Source organism: Triticum urartu, chromosome 5A (genome assembly GCF_056163025.1).
Source record: "Triticum urartu cultivar PI428250 chromosome 5A, HENAU_Tu73, whole genome shotgun sequence".
In the NCBI taxonomy this organism is placed as follows: domain Eukaryota; kingdom Viridiplantae; phylum Streptophyta; class Magnoliopsida; order Poales; family Poaceae; genus Triticum; species Triticum urartu.
The window spans coordinates 375,543,280-375,565,124 of record NC_141877.1 but is presented as its reverse complement, the minus strand read 5'-3'; the positions used below and the strand labels follow the sequence as shown (position 1 = coordinate 375,565,124).

At 47.8% G+C, this 21,845-nt stretch overlaps 1 protein-coding gene across 1 annotated transcript; it reads left to right on the top strand.

Moving 5' to 3' along the window:
* Positions 1-309: 309 nt before the first annotated feature.
* On the top strand, positions 310-1,788 carry LOC125509067 (aquaporin PIP1-5). The gene is made up of 3 exons (XM_048673944.2): positions 310-1,040; positions 1,133-1,273; positions 1,385-1,788. The coding sequence occupies exons 1-3, from the start codon at positions 405-407 to the stop codon at positions 1,478-1,480; spliced, it is 873 nt and encodes a 290-aa protein (XP_048529901.1). The 5' UTR covers positions 310-404; the 3' UTR covers positions 1,481-1,788.
* The last annotated feature ends 20,057 nt before the right edge of the window (positions 1,789-21,845 follow it).

Sequence of the window (21,845 nt, the reverse complement as noted above, 5' to 3'; positions counted from 1 at the left end):
ACTAAGTATCTGCTATTAACAACAGCCGACGAAACCATTCGATACCACAAACTCTGCCGCTCCATGACATGGAAGGTGAGGTGAGACGCCCAGAGTAGTAAACAAGCCACAACAATTTCATAGACCAACTAATAGAACTAATAAAGTACCATCACTGGGCCACTAATCAGTAAACCAAACCCGCCCCCTATCATCATCCACTAATCAACAAGTGGCAGCAAAGGCAAAATAAGCACATTATCAGTTTATCACCACACACACAATGCAGAGCAACCATGATTGACCCCCGCTATAAGAAGCGCTCCAAAGCCACTCCCTTTCCTCATCTCTCTCTCGCACACCCATCCATCATCATCTCATCTCCTCTGCCTAACAGGCTAAGCAGCTGAGCTCAAGCAGCGGCAATGGAGGGCAAGGAGGAGGACGTGCGTCTGGGCGCCAACCGGTACTCGGAGCGGCAGCCGATCGGAACGGCGGCGCAGGGCGCGGACGACAAGGACTACAAGGAGCCGCCGCCGGCGCCGCTGTTCGAGGCGGAGGAGCTGACGTCGTGGTCCTTCTACCGCGCGGGGATCGCCGAGTTCCTGGCCACCTTCCTGTTCCTGTACATCAGCGTGCTCACGGTGATGGGCGTGGTGGGCAACCCCTCCGGCTCCAAGTGCGGCACCGTGGGCATCCAGGGCATCGCCTGGAGCTTCGGCGGCATGATCTTCGTGCTCGTCTACTGCACCGCCGGCATCTCCGGCGGCCACATCAACCCCGCCGTCACCTTCGGGCTGTTCCTGGCCAGGAAGCTGTCGCTCACCCGGGCCGTGTTCTACATGGTGATGCAGTGCCTGGGGGCCATCTGCGGCGCCGGGGTGGTGAAGGGGTTCCAGACCACGCTGTACATGGGCAACGGCGGCGGCGCCAACTCGGTGGCGCCGGGGTACACCAAGGGCGACGGCCTGGGGGCGGAGATCGTGGGGACCTTCGTGCTCGTGTACACCGTCTTCTCCGCCACCGACGCCAAGCGCAGCGCCAGAGACTCCCACGTCCCCGTAAGTGCACCGGCCTCTCTAACTAGCGCGTGGAACATATCATTTCGTGGATGATGAACAAATTAACTGATGTATGGATGGATTCGGTGCAGATCCTGGCGCCGCTGCCGATCGGGTTCGCGGTGTTCCTGGTGCACCTGGCGACGATCCCCATCACCGGCACCGGCATCAACCCGGCGCGCTCCCTCGGCGCCGCCATCATCTACAACAAGAAGCAGTCGTGGGACGACCACGTAAGAAGAATCACTTAACTAACAAAACTAGGACTATCAGTCACTACTTAGAGACTAATTATTCATGCTTGGGAGGAATTAAGCTTGATGATCATGGTTTTGGGCATGTAGTGGATCTTCTGGGTGGGCCCGTTCACCGGCGCGGCGCTGGCGGCCATCTACCACGTGGTGGTGATCAGGGCCATCCCCTTCAAGAGCCGCGACTAGCATACTCAATCGGCCATGGAACGGATGGAATCCTATCGTTCATCGACCATCGTTTGTGCTGATCGTTGCTCCTGCGTGAGTACTCCTGTAACTATCGGTCTGCCGTACTGTTCCTGAGCGAGCGAGCGTGTGTGTCCTTCAGTCGGTGTGTCAGCGTTACAAGTGTGGTGCACTTCTTCACCGCGCCTACCCAAAATGTGCAAATTTCGGTACTTGTGGTTCCCTCTCTTTTGTAAGCAAAATGCGTGTATAAAATAACAAGGAATGAAGATCGAATTAACGATCGATCTTCAACTGGAGTGCTATTACATCGATACTTGTTCCGTTCCAAAACATTTGGGATTTCTGGGTTTGTACTAAGTCAAACTTGTTTAAGTTTGACTAACTTTACAAAAAATGCTAATATCTACACCATTAAATATATGTTATAATGACACTGATTAAGCTAATTTGATGTTGTAGATATTGGAAAGTTTTCTATTAACTTGGTCAGATGTAAAGAAGTTTGACTTAAGACAAACCTAAAACTTCAAGCCTTTTGAAATAAATTAAGTGCATATGTGTGTCATATGAAAATAAAATGTTCTCTATATGTGTGTCATGCTCTGCTTGTCTCTAAGCACTCACGCGAGATGGAGCTGGGCTGACTGGTGGGCTTAACATGCCAAAATACCAATACTGACGGGCCGAAAATACGGACTGATATCCTATTTGGCGCATAAGCCACCAAATAGTAGCCATTTCGTAGAAAACACGCACCCCCTCAAGCACTACCACGATAAGTAGGCCGGCCCATGCAGCTACCTTCACCGGCTTTGGAGTCACCACTTTTTTCTCAGTTTTTATTTTTTATATATGAATATTTTTCAAATTCGCATTTATTTGTCAAATTTCACAAACTTTTTTTAATTCATGAACTTATAAAATTTCATGTATTGTTTTTAAAGTTCTTCAACTTGTAAAAAATACGACCATTTTCAAAATTCGTAGACTTTTTCTAAAATTCATGGATTTCTCTATAAAAATAAAAAATTATAATCTGGTAAAAAAATTCGCCAATTATTTTTAAAATTAACAAAACAGTTTTTTTTACTTGAGCCAGTTGCTGCTGAAAAAACGAGCAACAAAAACAAGCAAAGAGCATGGGCGGACGATGGAGCAAGTGTTGTAGACGCATTTTGGCTCAACAAGCATTGAATAGTAGCTCCCCACAATGCCGACAAGCCAAAAACCATCCAAACTCCTCAAAAGCGACCTTCGTCTCAGGCTTTCTATCCTCAAGGCTGAACTTCTTCATCGACACACATTGTTTATTCCAAATGTTCTGTCTCTTGAGCTTCGTCCAACAATGCATCAATGTGAAGGGCTTGTCGTCCGTCCTTTGGTACAGTGTGACAGCGCTCTCAGGCTATACAATGATGTGACCATCAAGTGACAACATTAAGTTAATCAATGAATTGACCAACTCGTAGAGCAATCAGAAGCAAAATTTACGTATACATGATTGTCGCGCTCGTTGGACACCTTCTTTCCACTTGTACAATCATATGCAATACTTCATGATGGTGTTTGAAATGGTGTACCACATTGTGAATATGGATCAATTCAAAAAGTGTACGCCGAGTAGTCCTTGTGCTCTTGAAACTAAGAACGTAGATGTTGCCAAAAAAAGTGTGCCCTTTAGCTTCATGCCTACAAACACCGAACTTGTGGCCAACCATACATCGCACAACAATGCATCCTCCCTCACTGAATACCCCGCCATCGTGTTTTCTTTCATGTTAAACAACGAGAACATCAGAATAAATTCTCAATGGCATTGTGTCGAACACTTATGGAGCATGGTGTGTGTCATGAACGACACCAGCAGGGGGCGGGCGATACCGGGACAACGGCCTGATCCAGGATGCAACAGCGGCGAAGTACAAGGCGCCTGGGCGGCAACCAAAGTGGTATAGAGGTGACGGTGGTCTTGGTGGGTGTGGATATAGAGCAAGGGGAGGGACGGAGTGGGGGGAGGGGAAGAGCTCTGGGGGAGGGGTTTTGGGTGAACCTAGTGTGTCAGAGTTCAACGTGGCGGATGTCCGTACTCACTCAAACCTCTCACGTGTTTGCTTTTGATTTGGGATATTTCGGATGTCTTGACAACGCCACAGACCTTTGACGCATGACGTTGACTGGAAAAAGGTATAAGGGCATCTCCAACATCGACCCTCAAACCCAGCCGCATCTGTCCGGACGTACTGTGCCATCCAACACGGGCCTATATCGGTCAGCAGGGCGGTTTGGACATACTTTCTTCTGCAAACCTGAGACAAACATGGGGGGAGGGCTTTGCGGATGTCCGGACCGCTCCCAAGCCCCGTCTGACCGCCCTGGTCAACCAAAACCCCTCTCTCGCCCGCGCGCTTCCCGTTCAAAACAGTCAGTGTCGCATTCGTGCCCTCCTTGATGTGGCCGCTAGTGCAAGAGATAATCTTCGGAATGTTTTACAAGTTGGTTCTTTTAGCTTTGAAGTTCCACCAATTGAACCGAAGAAGGATGACGTTAACTAGTTAAGCCCACCTTCAGAAATCCATTTGCTACATAAATTATTGCAGAGCTTGTGTCGGTCAATTGATACGAGAGGGTCAAGTCGTTTGATATAATACTAGTTACGTACTACTTCCTCTGTAAACAAATATAAGAGTGTTTAGGTCATTGTTTTAGTGATCTAAACGCTCTTATATTTCTTTACGGAGGGAGTAGTTTTCTTAGGAGTCCAAAGTTAGGCCTCCTTTGGTTGGTTTGTAGGATTTTTGTAGGAATTCTATAGGATAGGATTTGCAAAGGAAAAATTCCTTTCAAGTCCTTTGGTTTGTAGGAATGGATTTCTATTCCTATGTAGGATAGGAATCAATCCTTCATGTTTTGGAGGGAAAAAAATTAGACTAGACTCAATGGAAAAAATCTTATCCTATGCACCAAATGGCATCTCTTTCTCTATAGGAATTGACATGCATGTCATCTCACTTCCTATGATTTTCCTTTTCCTATAAAATTCCTATCCTATGAACCAAAGAAGGCCTTAGTTACTATAGGTGATCAGCGTGCCAGATAATTTATGGTTTAATTCCTTGATTTGTTGGGATAAGAAAGAGAGAGAGAGAGTCCAAATTAGTTAGGTCTTGTACGCAAGTCGGTTTGCTATGTACACATCGCCTATATAAAAGGCCAGCTACAGCCGTGTACGGAGGTAGTTGTTTTTGAGATTGATTTTTGTTATCAAGTGTTAATAGACAGAGAAAAAGGTCCCAGGTCCGGGACATCAAGTTGCTGCGTTTTCTGCGACCCTTTGTGATGGATCGTATGCTGTTGTGTTGAGTTTGATCATTGTCAATCTTGCCACAGATTACTTTCTGTTCTTGTTAAATAATAGCAAGGGCCGAATCTCTTTCTACCTCGATCGTTTACGACAACAGTACTGTGAAAGATCGGGCCACAACTCGCACGATTCAGCATCTCGCTAGTCGGTGCTCCATCACTCATAGAGCGGGCGTGCAGGCTGAGAGAGTGCCCCCATGCGCGCTTCCCAGCGCAGGCGACTGCTCCGCATTCAAACGACATAACGGCCAGCCGGCCGTCTATCTGCCACCCACATTAATGTCGAGGTTGCCGAGGCGGCTACTCCGACGACACCCATTTGTCACTTTGCTGCCCGCCATTAGTATATAAATTGCTGCCCCGGCCATAGTCGCGGTCATCCACCTCCGATCCTTTCTCCTCTCCGCACCACTCCCACCATGGCTTCTCGCGCTCCAAAACTCTCTCTGACGGGATGACGATGAACCAACAGAAGGAGATGGCCGTCATAGCTTCCGGTTGGCTGGCCGGCAGGCACCGGAGGATGATGACGTACCACTGGAGGACGCGAAAGACGACGAGCCGACGCCATCCTCCTCGTCCGCACCACCCTCGCCGGCACATTGCAGCAGACCATCGGCGAGGCCCGTGCCCATTGCATGAACATGGTGCGGGAGGACCAGCAGGAGCATTTTCGGGAGGCACAAGCCGACGCCGCCTACAACCGTCACCTCCTCCAGGAGCACCAGCAGGTGGGGGAGCAGCTCGCCGCTGGTAGGGCGATCGCGCAGGAAGCGGACCTGCCGGAGTAGGCGGCGATGCTCGAGTCATACCATTCCGCTCGTCAGATCCGCCTTGACCGATGGCGGTACCGCCAGCGTCAGGCGAAACTGGAGGCCACCTAAAAGGAGTTCGACGAGGCGGCGATCGAGGTGTGGGGCAAGACCGACGACGAGGCGGAGCACAACACCGGCTCCACCGAGGCCGCGCAACGCCGCCACGACCACGGAGCCGACACCTCCGCAGGCGCCGCCGGCATCGAGGAAGAGTAGTGCACGGAAGGTCGCCACCACTAGTAGTGCACGGAAGGTCGCCGCCACTTGGGTCCCAAGAAGGCCACCGCTTTTTCCCTCCCATTGAAGTCAATCTTGGTGGGCTCAACATTGGTGGCCGATTAACCGCTTGGTGGTGACATGAAGGCGGACAACTTCACTTCTCGGGTCTCCAGAGGCGGAGATTATGGAGACGGAGTTGGAGAGTGCCAAGATGGAACTGGGGAAGTGAAGCTTCAGTTCTCGGGGCTCATGGCTGGACAAGGGGAACATGCGCCTGCGATCATAGATTAGATGTATTGATTATACCTTCAGAGCCAGACGAGCACCGCTAAGTTGATGTAAATATAATGAAATCCGTTATGTTTATATGAAACCTGATCGTGTTTATATAATATCCGGTCATGCTTGGACGAATTTCATCCAGTTAGCTAGTTCGCATTGTTGTTGAAATGTATGCGGAAAGCGTTGAATGGCGGTCTTTCGTCCGTGTCTGTGGACTGATCCCCTGTTCATGGACGGATGCGACAGAAAATTTGTTAGAGATGTGTTATGGACCGTATGGTTCTAAGAGCATCTCCAGCCGTTCAGCCCCCCAGGGCGCCGAAAAAGAGCGGCCTGAGGGCGAACCGGTGCTAGGTTGGCCCCTGGGGGCGGCCTAGCTCCCAGGCACGCCCCCAGGCGCCGCCCCCTAGCCGTGGAAAATTCAAACATAGTCTCATTCCCGCTCACAAAATAGACGCCAAAAATCCGGCGATCACACGGCCACAAGTTCAGCATACAAAAAACAGAAAGGACGTGCGTGCGCATCAGACGGCGAGGTCGGCCTCCGACGTTGGCGTGCGCGGGCTTGGCGGGGTCTCTGTGCTGGGCAGTGTCAGCGTGGCTTCTGTGCTGCGGGTGTTCTCGGCGGCATCATCAGTCGGGCTTGGCGGTGTGGGTGGCGTGGGCGGCATCGTCAATGGAAGCTGGTTCAGGATGAGGCCCCGCTTCGCCAAGTACCACGCCTTGACCGCCTCGTCGTTGCTCTGGAGCATGTCTGCCTCGCCCGGCACGAAAGCCAGGTCGGTGTTTCTCTTCTTCGCGACGACGTTGGTCCGAAGTAGGTCGAGCTTGATGGCGCTGCTCGACATCAACGCCGACCACGGCGCCTCGGTCTTCTCTTCACGAAGGGCGGCCCGGGCCTGTGTGTCGGCGATGCAGTGCTCGATGGACTCCTGCACTCGAGCGGTGGCCGCGTCGACGTGAAGAAAATATGCCCTAGAGGCAATAATAAAGTTATTGTTTATTTCCTTATTTCATGATAAATGTTTATTATTCATGCTAGAATTGTATTAACCAGAAACATAATACATGTGTGAATACATAGACAAACAGAGTGTCACTAGTATGCCTCTACTTGACTAGCTCGTTGATCAAAGATGGTTAAGTTTCCTAACCATAGACATGAGTTGTCATTTGATTAACGGGATCACATCATTAGGAGAATGATGTGATTGACTTGACCCATTCCGTTAGCTTAGCACTTGATCGTTTAGTTTGTTGCTATTGCTTTCTTCATGACTTATACATGTTCCTATGACTATGAGATTATGCAACTCCCATTTACCGGAGGAACACTTTGTGTGCTACCAAACGTCACAACGTAACTGGGTGATTATAAAGGTGCTCTACAGGTGTCTCCAAAGATACTTGTTGGGTTGGCGTATTTCGAGATTAGGATTTGTCACTCCGATTGTCGGAGAGGTATCTCTGGGCCCACTCGGTAATGCACATCACTATAAGCCTTGCAAGCATTGCAACTAATGAGTTAGTTGCGGGATGATGTATTACGGAACGAGTAAAGAGACTTGCCGGTAACGAGATTGAACTAGGTATTGAGATACCGACGATCGAATCTCGGGCAATTAACATACCGATGATAAAGGGAACAACGTATGTTGTAATGCGGTCTGACCGATAAAGATCTTCGTAGAGTATGTAGGAGCCAATATGGGCATCCAGGTCCCGCTATTGGTTATTGACAAGAGAGGTGTCTCGGTCATGTCTACATAGTTCTCAAACCTGTAGGGTCCGCACGCTTAACGTTCGTTGACGATATAGTACTATGAGTTATGTATGTTGGTGACCGAATGTTGTTCGGAGTTTTGGATGAGATCACAGATATGACGAGGAACTCCGGAATGGTCCGGAAGTAAAGATTGATATGTGGATAGTAGTGTTTGATCTCCGGAAGGGGTTCCGGATGTTTCCCGAAATGTTTGGGCACGAGAACACTTTATCTGGGCCAAAGGGGAAAGCCCACGAGGCTTTTGGAAAGTGCAAAAGAAAGTTTTGCGGAGACCAGAGGCTAGACGCCAGGAACCTTGGCGTCTAGGGGGTAGACACCGGGAACCCTGGCGTCTAGCCCTGGAGTCCGAGAAGGACTCTTGCCTTTCGGGTGAAACCGACTTTGAGGAGGCTTTTACTCCAAGTTTCGACCCCAGGGCTCAACATATAAATAGAGGGGTAGGGCTAGCACCAAAGAGAGATCAAGAAACACCAAGCCGTCTGCCGGCAACCCCGTCTCCTCTAGTTTATCCTCCGTCATAGTTTTCATAGTGCTTAGGCGAAGCCCTGCGAAGATTGTTCTTCACCAACACCGTCACCACGCCGTCGTGCTGCCGGAACTCATCTACTACTTCGCCCCTCTTGCTGGATCGAGAAGGCGAGGACGTCACTGAGCCGAACGTGTGCAGAACTCGGAGGTGCCATGGTTTCGGTGCTTGGATCGGTCGGATCGTGAAGACGTACGACTACATCAACCGCGTTGATATAACACTTCCGCGAATGGTCTACGAGGGTACGTAGAGAACACTCTCCCCTCTCGTTGCTATGCATCACCATGATCCTGCGTGTGCGTAGGAAATTTTTGAAATTACTATGTTCCCCAACAGTGGCATTCGAGCCTAGGTTTTATGCGTTGATGTTGTGCACGAGTAGAACACAAGTGAGTTGTGGGCGATATAAGTCATACTGCTTACCAGCATGTCATACTTTGGTTCGGCGGTATTGTTGGATGAAGCGGCCCGGACCGACATTACGCGTACGCTTACGCGAGACTAGTTCTACCGACGTGCTTTGCACACAGGTGGCTGGCGGGTGTCAGTTTCTCCAACTTTAGTTGAACCGAGTGTGGCTACGCCCGGTCCTTGCGAAGGTTAAAACAGCACCAACTTGACAAACTATCGTTGTGGTTTTGATGCGTAGGTAAGAACGGTTCTTGCTAAGCCCAGTAGCAGCCACGTAAAACTTGTAACAACAAAGTAGAGGACGTCTAACTTGTTTTTGCAGGGCATGTTGTGATGTGATATGGTCAAGACATGATGCTAAATTTTATTGTATGAGATGATCATGTTTTGTAACCGAGTTATCGGCAACTGGCAGGAGCCATATGGTTGTCGCTTTATTGTATGCAATGCAATTGCGCTGTAATGCTTTACTTTATCACTAAGCGGTAGCGATAGTCATGGAAGCATAAGATTGGCGAGACGACAGCGATGCTACGATGGTGATCAAGGTGTCGCGCCGGTGACGATGGTGATCATGACGGTGCTTCGGAGATGGACATCATAAGCACAAGATGATGATGGCCATATCATATCACTTATATTGATTGCATGTTATGTTTATCTTTTATGCATCTTATCTTACTTTGATTGACGGTAGCATTATAAGATGATCTCTCACTAAATTTCAAGATAAAAGTGTTCTCCCTGAGTATGCACCGTCGCCAAAGTTCGTCGTGCCCAGACACCACGTGATGATCGGGTGTGATAAGCTCTACGTCCATCTACAACGGGTGCAAGCCAGTTTTGCACACGCAGAATACTCAGGTTAAACTTGACGAGCCTAGCATATGCAGATATGGCCTCGGAACACTGAGACCGAAAGGTCGAGCGTGAATCATATAGTAGATATGATCAACATATTGATGTTCACCATTGAAAGCTACTCCATTTCACGTGATGATCGGTTATGGTTTAGTTGATTTGGATCACGTGATCACTTAGAAGATTAGAGGGATGTCTTTCTAAGTGGGAGTTCTTAAGTAATATGATTAATTGAACTTTAATTTATCATGAACTTAGTCCTGGTAGTATTAGCATATCTATGTTATAGATCAATAGCTCGCGATGTTGCTCCCCGTTTATTTTTGATATGTTCCTAGAGAAAACTAAGTTGAAAGATGTTAGTAGCAATGATGCAGATTGGATCCGTGATCTGAGGTTTATCCTCATTGCTGCACAGAAGAATTATGTCCTTAATGCACCGCTAGGTGACAGACCTATTGTAGGAGCAGATGCAGACGTCATGAATGTTTGGCTAGCTCAATATGATGACTACTTGATAGTTAAGTGCACCATGCTTAACAGCTTAGAATCGGGACTTCAAAGACGTTTTGAACGTCATGGATCATATGGATGTTCCAGGAGTTGAAGTTAATATTTCAAGCAAATACCCGAGTTGAGAGATATGAAGTCTCCAACAAGTTCTATAGCTAAAAGATGGAGGAGAATAGCTCAAGCAGTGAGCATGTGTTCAGATTGTCTGGGTACTACAATCGCTTGAATCAAGTGGGAGTTAATCTTCCAGATAAAATAGTGATTGACAGAATTCTCTAGTCACCATCACCAAGTTAGTAGAACTTCGTGATGAACTATAGTATGCAAGGGATGATGAAAACGATTCCCGAGCTTTTCATGATGATGAAATCGATGAAGGTAGAAATCAAGAAAGAACTGAAGGAAATATGCCCTAGAGGCAATAATAAAGTTATTATTTATTTCCTTATATCATGATAAATGTTTATTATTCATGCTAGAATTGTATTAACTGGAAACATAATACATGTGTGAATACATAGACAAACAAAGTGTCACTAGTATGCCTCTACTTGACTAGCTCGTTGATCAAAGATGGTTATGTTTCCTAACCATAGACATGAGTTGTCATTTGATTAACGGGATCACATCATTAGGAGAATGATGTGATTGACTTGACCCATTCCGTTAGCATAGCACTTGATCGTTTAGTTTGTTGATATTGCTTTCTTCATGACTTATACATGTTCCTATAACTATGAGATTATGCAACTCCCGTTTACTGGAGGAACACTTTGTGTGCTACCAAACGTCACAACGTAACTGGGTGATTATAAAGGTGCTCTACAGGTGTCTCCGAAGGTACTTGTTGGGTTGGCGTATTTCGAGATTAGGATTTGTCACTCCGATTGTCGGAGAGGTATCTCTGGGCCCTCTCGGTAATGCACATCACTTAAGCCTTGCAAGCATTGCAACTAATGAGTTAGTTGCGGGATGATGTATTACAGAACGAGTAAAGAGACTTGCCGGTAACGAGATTGAACTAGGTATTGAGATACCAACGATCGAATCTCGGGCAAGTAACATACCGATGACAAAGGGAACAACGTATGTTGTTATGCGGTCTGACCGATAAAGATCTTCGTAGAATATATAGGAGCCAATATGAGCATCCAGGTTCCGCTATTGGTTATTGACCGGAGACGTGTCTCGGTCATGTCTACATTGTTCTCGAACCCGTAGGGTCCGCACGCTTAACGTTACGATGACAGTTTCATTATGAGTTTATATATTTTGATGTACCGAAGTTTGTTCTGAGTCCCGGATATGATCACGGACATGACGAGGAGTCTCGAAATGGTCGAGACATAAAGATCGATATATTGGACGGCTATATTCGGACACCGGAAGTGTTTCGGGTAATTTCGGAGAAAACCGGAGTGTCGGAAGGGTTACCGGAACCCCCCGGGGAAGTATTGGGCTTTTGTGGGCCTGAGGGGAGAGAGAGGGCAGCAGCCCAGGAGGTGGCGCACCCCCTCCCATCGGGAGTCCGAATTGGACTAGGGGAGGGGGCGCGGCCCCTCTTTCCCTCTCCCTCTCCCTCTCTTTCCTTCCCCCTTCTCTCTTCCTAGTTGGACTAGGAAAGAGGAGTCCTACTCCTACTAGGAGGAGGACTCCCCCCTCCTTGGCACGCCCCAAGGGCCGGCCGGCCTCTCTCCCTTGCTCCTTTATATACGGGGGCAGGGGGCACCTCTAGACACAAGTTGATCTTCGTGATCGTTCTCTTAGCCGTGTGCGGTGCCCCCCTCCACCATAATCCTCGATAATATTGTAGCGGTGCTTAGGCGAAGCCCTGCGACGGTAGAACATCAAGATCGTCACCACGCCATCGTGCTGATGGAACTCTTCCCCGACACTTTGCTGGATCGGAGTCCGGGGATCGTCATCGAGCTGAACGTGTGCTAGAACTCGGAGGTGCCGTAGTTTCGGTGCTTGATCGGTCGGGCCATGAAGACGTACGACTACATCAACCGCGTTGTTATAACGCTTCCGCTTCCGGTCTACGAGGGTACGTAGACAACATTCTCCCCTCTCGTTGCTGTGCATCACCATGATCTTGCGTGTGCGTAGGAAATTTTTTGAAATTACTACGTTCCCCAACAGTGGCATCCGAGCCTAGGTTTTATGTGTTGATGTTATATGTACGAGTAGAAGACAAGTGAGTTGTGGGCGATATAAGTCATACTGCTTACCAGCATGTCACACTTTGGTTCGGCGGTATTGTTGGATGAAGCGGCCCGGACCGACATTACGCGTATGCTTACGCGAGACTAGTTTTACCGCCGTGCTATGCACACAGGTGACTAGCGGGTGTCAGTTTCTCCAACTTTAGTTGAACCGAGTGTGGCTATGCCCGGTCCTTGAGAAGGTTAAAACAGCACCAACTTGACAAACTATCGTTGTGGTTTTGATGCGTAGGTAAGAATGGTTCTTGCTAAGACCGTAGCAGCCACGTAAAACTTGCAACAACAAAGTAGAGGACGTCTAACTTGTTTTTGCAGGGCATGTTGTGATGTGATATGGTCAAGACGTGATGAGATAAAAGTTGTTGTATAAGATGATCATGTTTTGTTGAAGTTATCGGCAACTGGCAGAAGCCTTATGGTTGTCTCTTTATTGCATAAGATGCAAGCGCCAAATAATTGCTTTACTTTATCGCTATGCGATAGCAATAGTTGCAAGAGCAATAGTTGGCGAGACGACCATGTGACGACACATTGATATAGATCAAGATGATGGAGATCATGGTGTCATGCCGGTGACGATGGAAATCATGACGATGCTTTGGAGATGGAGATCAAAGGCACAAGATGATGATGGCCATATCATGTCACATATTCTGATTGCATGTGATGTTTATCTTTTATGCATCTTATTTTGCTTAGTTCGACGGTAGCTTTATAAGATGATCTCTCACTAAATTTCAAGATAAAAAGTGTTCTCCCTGAGTATGCACTGTTGCCAAAGTTCGTCGTGCCCAGACACCACGTGATGATCGGGTGTGATAAGCTCTACGTCCATCTACAATGGGTGCATGCCAGTTTTGCACACGCGGAATACTCAGGTTAAACTTGACGAGCCTAGCATATGCAGATATGGCCTCGGAACACTGAGACCGAAAGGTCGAGCGTGAATCATATAGTAGATATGATCAACATAATGATGTTCACCATTGAAAGCTACTCCATTTCACGTGATGATCGGTTATGGTTTAGTTGATTTGGATCACGTGATCACTTAGATGAATAGAGGGATGTCTATCTAAGTGGGAGTTCTTAAGTAATATGATTAATTGAACTTTAATTTATCATGAACTTAGTCCTGGTAGTATTAGCATATCTATGTTCTAGATCAATAGCTCGCAATGTTGCTCCCCGTTTAATTCTTATATGTTCCTAGAGAAAACTAAGTTGAAAAATGTTAGTAGCAATGATGCGGATTGGATCCGTGATCTGAGGTTTATCCTCATTGCTGCACAGAAGAATTATGTTCTTGATGCACCGCTAGGTGACTGACCTATTGCAGGAGCAAATGCAGACGTTATGAATGTTTGGCTAGCTCAATATGATGACTACTTGATAGTTTAGTGCACCATGCTTAACAGCTTAGAATCGGGACTTCAAAGACGTTTTGAACGTCATGGATCATATGAGATGTTCCAGGAGTTGAAGTTAATATTTCAAGCAAATACCCGAGTTGAGAGATATGAAGTCTCCAACAAGTTCTATAGCTAAAAGATGGAGGAGAATAGCTCAAGCAGTGAGCATGTGTTCAGATTGTCTGGGTACTACAATCGCTTGAATCAAGTGGGAGTTAATCTTCCAGATAAGATAGTGATTGACAGAGTTCTCTAGTCACCATCACCAAGTTGCTAGAACTTTGTGATGAACTATAATATGCAGGGGATAACGGAAACGATTCCCATGCTCTTCGTGATGCTGAAATCGACGAAGGTAGAAATCAAGAAAAGCATCAAATGTTGATGGTTAACAAAGACCACTAGTTTCAAGAAAAGGGCAAAGGGAAATAAAGGGAACTTCAAGAAGAATGGCAAGCAAGTTGCTGCTCAAGTGAAGAAGCCCAAGTCTGATACTAAGCCTGAGACTAAGTGCTTCTGCTGCAAAGGGACTGGTCACTGGAAGCGGAACTGCCCCAAGTATTTGGCGGATACGAAGGATGGCAAAGTGAACAAAGGTATATTTGATATACAGATTATTGATGTGTATTTTAATAGTGTTCGTAGCAACCCCTCGGTATTTGATACTGGTTCAGTTGCTAAGAGTAGTAACTCGAAACGGGAGTTGCAGAATGAACAGAGACTAGTTAAGGGTGAAGTGACGATGTGTGTTGGAAGTGGTTCCAAGATTGATATGATCATCATCGCACACTCCATATACTTTCGGGATTAGTGTTAAACCTAAATAAGTGTTATTTGGTGTTTGCATTGAGCATGAATATGATTTGATCATGTTTATTGCAATACGGTTATTCATTTAAGTAAGAGAATAAATTGTTGTTCGGTTTACATATATGGTTACACACCCAATGAAAATGGTTCGTTGGATCTCGATCGTAGTGATACACATATTCATAATATTGAAACCAAAAGATGCAAAGTTAATAATGATAGTGCAACTTATTTGTGGCACTGCCGTTTAGGTCATATTGGTGTAAAGCGCATGAAGAAACTCCATGCTGATGGACTTTTGGAATCACTTGATTATGAATCAGTTGATGCTTGCGAACCATGCCTCATGGGCAAGATGACTAAGACTCCGTTCTCCGGAACAATGCAGCAAGCAACAGATTTGTTGGAAATCATGCATACTGATGTATGTGGTCCGATGAATATTGAAGCTCGCGGCAGGTATCATTATTTTCTGATCTTCACAGATGATTTGAGCAGATATGAGTATATCTACTTGATGAAACACAAGTCTGAAACATTTGAAAAGTTCAAAGAATTTCAGAGTGAAGTGGAGAATCATCGTAACAAAAATGAAAGTTTCTACGATATGATCGTAGAAGTAAAATATTTGAGTTACGAGTTTGGCCTTCAGTTAAAAACAATGTGAAATAGTTTCACTACTCACGCCACCTGGAACACCACACCATAATGGTGTGTTCGAACGTCATAACCGTACTTTATTAGATATGGTGCGATCTATGATGTCTCTTAACGATCTACCATTATTGTTTTGGGGTTATGCATTAGAGACAGCTGCATTCACGTTAAATAGGGCACCATCTAAATCCGTTGAGACGACACCGTATGAACTATGGTTTGGCAAGAAACCTAAGCTGTCGGTTCTTAAAGTTTGAGGTTGCAATGCTTATGTGAAAAAGTTTCAACCTGATAAGCTCAAACCCAAATCGGAGAAGTGCGTCTTCATAGGATACCTAAAAGAAAATGTTGGGTACACCTTCTATCACAGATCCGAAGGCAATATATTCGTTGCTTTGAATGTATCCTTTCTAGAAAAGGAGTTTCTCTCAAAAGAAGTGAGTGGGAGGAAAGTAGAACTTGATGAGGTAACTATACCTGCTCCCTTATTGGAAAGTAGTTCATCACAGAAATCTATTCATGTGATTACTACACCAATTAGTGAGGAAGCTAATGATGATGATCATGTAACTTCAGATCAAGTTACTACCGAACCTCGTAGGTAAATCAGAGTGAGATCCGCACCAGAGTGGTACGATAATCCTGTTATGGGGGTCATGTTACTTGACCATGACGAGCCTACGAACTATGAGGAAGCGATGATGAGTCCAGATTCCGTGAAATGGCTTGAGGCAATGAAATCTGAGATAAGATCCATGTATGAGAACAAAGTATGGACTTTGATTGACTTGCCCATTGATCGGCGAGCCATTGATGTTAAATGGATCTTCAAGAGGAAGACGGACGCTGATAGTAGTGTCACTATCTACAAAAGCTAGAATTGTCGCAAAAAGGTTTTCGACAAGTTCAAGGTGTTGACTACGATGAGAGTTTCTCACTCGTATCTATGCTTAAGTTTGTCCGAATCATGTTAGCAATTGCCGCATTTTATGAAATCTGGCAAGTGGATAAACAAATCTGCATTCCCTAATAGATTTATTAAAGAAGAGTTGTATATGATGCAACAAGAAAGTTTTGTCAATCCTAAAGGTGCTAACAAAATATGCAAGCTCCGGCGATCCATCTTTGGACTGGTGCAAGCATCTCGGAGTTGGAATATACGCTTTGATAAGTTGATCAAAGCATATAGTTTTATATAGACTTGCAGTGAAGCCTGTATTTACAAGAAAGTGAGTGGGAGCACTACAGCATTTCTGATAAGTATATGTGAATAACATATTGTTGATCGGAGATAATGTAGAATTATTCTGCAAAGTATAAAGGAGTGTTTGAAAGGAGTTTTTCAAAGAAAGACCTCGGTGAAACTGCTTACATATTGAGCATCAAGATCTATAGAGATAGAGCAAGACGCTTGATAAGTTTTTCAATGAGTACATACCTTGACAAGATTTTGAAGTAGTTCAAAATAGAACAGTCAAAGAAAGAGTTCTTGTTTGTGTTACAAGGTGTGAAGTTGAGTAAGGCTCAAAACCCGACCACGGTAGAAGATAGAGAGATAATGAAAGTCATTCCCTATGCCTCAGCCATAGGTTCTATAAAGTATGCCATGCTGTGTATCAGACCTATTGTATACCCTGCCCTGTGTTTGGCAAGGGAGTACAATAGTGATCTAGGAGTAGATCACTAGACATTGGTCAAAATTATCCTTAGTGGAATAAGGATATGTTTCTCGATTATGGAGGTGACAAAAGGTTCGTCGTAAAGGGTTATGTCGATGCAAGTTTTGACACTGATCCAGATGACTCAAAGTCTCAATCTGGATACATATTGAAAGTGGGAGCAATTAGCTAGAGTAGCTCCGTGCAGAGCATTGTTGACATAGAAATTTGTAAAATACATACAGATCTGAATGTGGCAGACCCATTGACTAAACTTCCTTCACAAGCAAAACATGATCACACCTTAGTACTCTTTGGGTATTAATCACATAGCGATGTGAACTAGATTATTAACTCTAGTAAACCCTTCGGGTGTTGGTCATATGACGATGTGAACTATTGATGTTAAATCACATGGCGATGTGAACTAGATTATTGACTCTAGTGCAAGTGGGAGACTGAAGGAAATATGCCCTAGAGGCAATAATAAAGTTATTATTTATTTCCTTATATCATGATAAATGTTTATTATTCATGCTAGAATTCTATTAACCGGAAACATAATACATGTGTGAATACATAGACAAACAAAGTGTCACTAGTATGCCTCTACTTGACTAGCTCGTTGATCAAAGATGGTTATGTTTCCTAACCATAGACATGAGTTGTCATTTGATTAACGGGATCACATCATTAGGAGAATGATGTGATCGACTTGAGCCATTCCGTTAGCATAGCACTTGATCGTTTAGTTTGTTGATATTGCTTTCTTCATGACTTATACATGTTCCTATGACTATGAGATTATGCAACTCCCGTTTACCGGAGGAACACTTTGTGTGCTACCAAACGTCACAACGTAACTGGGTGATTATAAAGGTGCTCTACATGTGTCTCCGAAGGTACTTGTTGGGTTGGCGTATTTCGAGATTAGGATTTGTCACTCCGATTGTCGGAGAGGTATCTCTGGGCCCTCTCGGTAATGCACATCACTTAAGCCTTGCAAGCATTGCAACTAATGAGTTAGTTGCGGGATGATGTATTACGGAACGAGTAAAGAGACTTGCCGGTAACGAGATTGAACTAGGTATTGAGATACCAACGATCGAATCTCGGGCAAGTAACATACCGATGACAAAGGGAACAATGTATGTTGTTATGCGGTCTGAACGATAAAGATCTTCGTAGAATATGTAGGAGCCAATATGGGCATCCAGGTTCCGCTATTGGTTATTGACCGGAGACGTGTCTCGGTCATGTCTACATAGTTCTCGAACCCGTAGGGTCCGCACGCTTAACGTTCGTTGACGATATAGTACTATGAGTTATGTATGTTGGTGACCGAATATTGTTCGGAGTTTTGGATGAGATCACAGATATGACGAGGAACTCCGGAATGGTCCGGAAGTAAAGATTGATATATGGATAGTAGTGTTTGATCTCCAGAAGGGTTCCGGAATTCACCGGAAGGGGTTCCGGATGTTTCCCGAAATGTTTGGGCACGAGAACACTTTATCTGGGCCAAAGGGGAAAGCCCACGAGGCTTTTGGAAAGTGCAAAAGAAAGTTTTGCGGAGACCAGAGGCTAGATGCCAGGAACCCTGGCATCTAGGGGGTAGACGCCGGGAACCCTGGCGTCTAGCCCTGGAGTCCGAGAAGGACTCTTGCCTTTCGGGTGAAACCGACTTTGAGGAGGCTTTTACTCCAAGTTTCGACCCCAGGGCTCAACATATAAATAGAGGGGTAGGGCTAGCACCAAAGAGAGATCAAGAAACACCAAGCCGTGTGCCGGCAACCCCGTCTCCTCTAGTTTATCCTCCGTCATAGTTTTCGTAGTGCTTAGGCGAAGCCCTGCGAAGATTGTTCTTCACCAACACCGTCACCACGCCGTCGTGCTGCCGGAACTCATCTACTACTTCGCCCCTCTTGCTGGATCGAGAAGGCGAGGACGTCACCGAGCCGAACGTGTGCAAAACTCGGAGGTGCCGTGCTTTCAGTTCTTGGATCGGTCGGATCGTGAAGACGTACAACTACATCAACCGCGTTGATATAACGCTTCCGCGAACGGTCTACGAGGGTACGTAGAGAACAATCTCCCCTCTCGTTGCTATGCATCACCATGATCCTGCGTGTGCATAGGAAATTTTTGAAATTACTACGTTCCCCAACACGGCGTGTTTCCCCTTCTTGGCACATTTGTTGCCGTCTGACCGCCCGTCTGACGCGCCCGGAGTCGGCACGTCCGGCTTGTAGGTCTCCTTGGCCTTGTCGAGGGTGCGTCGGACTTCCGCCCACTTCTCGCATTTGTCAATGCGGTTGTAAACGTGGAGGTACTTGAATTCGGCGTCGCCGTTGCCCTGCCGATACATGGCGAACATGCGCAGCAACTGCGCGGAGGAACAAACTGTTGGCGGGCGCACACGGGGAAGAGAGGCGGGAGGCCGGCGTGCCATACCTGATCCTCAACGCTGGCGCCACTCTCTGGGCGAGCCGCGACCTCCTCGACGATCCCATGCCATTTGTTGCATGCCCCCTGGATACGCCCCCAATGGTTCGCCATCGCCTTCTCCCCGCGCTGCATGTAGACGCCTTTGAAGTAGGGGTCGACGAGTTTGCGCTCGTCGAACTCGGCCTTGATGTTCTAGTTCGTGCCGGTGGTCGGGTCGAGGTAGACGACTTTCCATGCTTCGGCGAGGCATTCCTCCTCCTTGGACGCCCACTTGATGCGCGGCCCACCGGACCTGGCCGCCCGCTTCTTCTTCTTGCTCCTCCTCGCCGGAACAGTCGCCAGCTCCTCCTCCTCCTCTTCGTCCTCCTCCTCCTGCTCCTCCTGCTCCTCCTCGCCGTAGACGTAGCCGAGCTCGCCTTCCATGTCGCCGCTCAGATCCACGGTGTCGTCCGGGGTGGCGAACCCGGGAGACGCGGCGGCCGCGGCCGAGCCTGTCGCGATGATGTCATCCATGTCGGCCTCGGTCTCATCGGTGTCGCCGAGGTGCGAGAAGGGCAGCGCGCCACGACGGAGAGGGGGCGTCGGGGAGGACGCGTAGGCGGGCGGCGAGTAGTTGTATGGAGGGTACTGCACGCCGGTGAAGGCGAGCGAGGGCGTTCGCTGGGCCGGGTGTCTATGGGGGAAGGTGACGTTGGGGTTGAACCCGTCGTGCGCGTCCCCGTCGGCGTAGCCCGGTGAGGGCGTGCATCCCCATGGCTGCGGCGACGGAGAACCAACGCCTTGCTGGCCCCAGGGCGCGTACTGGGCGTGGCTGTCGGGTGGATTCATCATCCCCGCGCGAGCCGCCTCGGCCTCGGCTTGGTCCGCCGAAGCCGCCGCCGCACGCGCCGCGTTGTCACGGGCCTTCTTGGCGACCGCCCTGTTCCGCCGGTCGGTGGTGACAGCATCCCGTCGCTGAACTTCCACCCTCCACTCGGCGTTTGTCATATGCCCGGTGGCTTGGACGGCGGCACCCTCGGCTTCCTCTGCTTCGGCTGGGCGACGGGGGCGGTCGCAGTTGCCGCGGCGCGGAGAGCGACGTACTTCTTCGGTGGCATGGCGGCGGAGGCGAACGGGAGATTGGCGGGAGGAATTGAGAGAATGGGAGGGAAGTGGGGGAAAAGTGGGATGAAAGGCGAGAAGAGACGCTCGACTCGCCGACAGGGCGGAACCACGCGACCCTTTCGCTTGTGCCGACGCCCCAGGCGTCCCGCAGGGCGCCGGGTTCGGCTTGGGTCCACCGGCACCAGTTTCGATCCGAACCGGCGAAAAACGGATTTCTGAGGGCACGACTGGGCCGTTTTTTCGACGCCGCACAGCAAAAACGCATGAAAAGGCTCTTTTGGGGACACGGCTAGAGATGCTCTAACATAACATTTAGTGATGATTTGAGGAGCCGCGTTGAAGCTGCCCTAAGTAGTGTTAACTCGTGGTCACGTTCTTATTTGTCTAACACTACACTTTGGCTACACCCACACGAACAGGCCGTAGCGTCTGTGAAACCAAAATCCATCAAGTGATCTTCCCTGCAAAACGTCGTTTTCGAATGTTCACCCGGGAAAGAAAAGATCTTCGTTTCTTGCGAGCAACGCCTCTTTCGTGTCGCTGACGACTCGACGTGCACCGGAAAGCAAAGCAGGTGCGAGCTGTCAGCGTCCAGCATCAGCGGCAGTGGAGGGCGGCGGGCCCACCACGCGACCCCGCGAACTTGGAGTCCAAGAAAGCCAGAGAGAGGGAGAGGCGTGTGTCGCCCGTCACGAGGCAGCGGCGGCGGCCGCGGAACGACCCCTTCGAAATGCGGCGCAGATTCCGAGGGACCGTTGGATGGCGCACGAATCTCGGGGCCGCGGGCGCTTCCAGGCGGTGAGGGGGGCCCCGCGTGCGGGAACCGCCCTTGGGTCACGCAGGCTGCGGGCGGCGTCACACGTATCGCCCGCCATCGCTTATTCCCTCGCGCACCCCGGAGGCTCCACACACTCGCCTCCCACCCAGTCGAGGACTCGAGGTCGATGGTGTGCACACGGGCAGGGGGTGGCTCGGCTAGGATTATGATGAAGCGTGGCTCCACGTGCGTTTGGCTCATTTCTGTGATGAAGCGTGGCCGTGCTCTATGATTATGATGAGTTGCTAACGAACTGAAAATGGCCCGTATAGTAGGAGGTTTTTCTATCTATAGTTACCACAGAACTCGTTTAAGGTTTCAACGGTGTAAAAATTTGTAAAAAATATTAGAACATCACATCTACAACATAAGATGATCCAATGAAGCGATTGTCAAAGACACATACATTCCTAGTTTTCCAATCGCTCTGTCGGATCATTTTATATTATAGATAT

Coding starts and splice junctions, on each gene's coding strand:
- LOC125509067 (XM_048673944.2), top strand. CDS start 405: ATGGAGGGCAAGGAGGAGGACGTGCGTCTGGGCGCCAACCGGTACTCG. Junction 1,041..1,132: donor CCAGAGACTCCCACGTCCCC/GTAAGTGCACCG, acceptor GATTCGGTGCAG/ATCCTGGCGCCGCTGCCGAT. Junction 1,274..1,384: donor AGCAGTCGTGGGACGACCAC/GTAAGAAGAATC, acceptor TTGGGCATGTAG/TGGATCTTCTGGGTGGGCCC.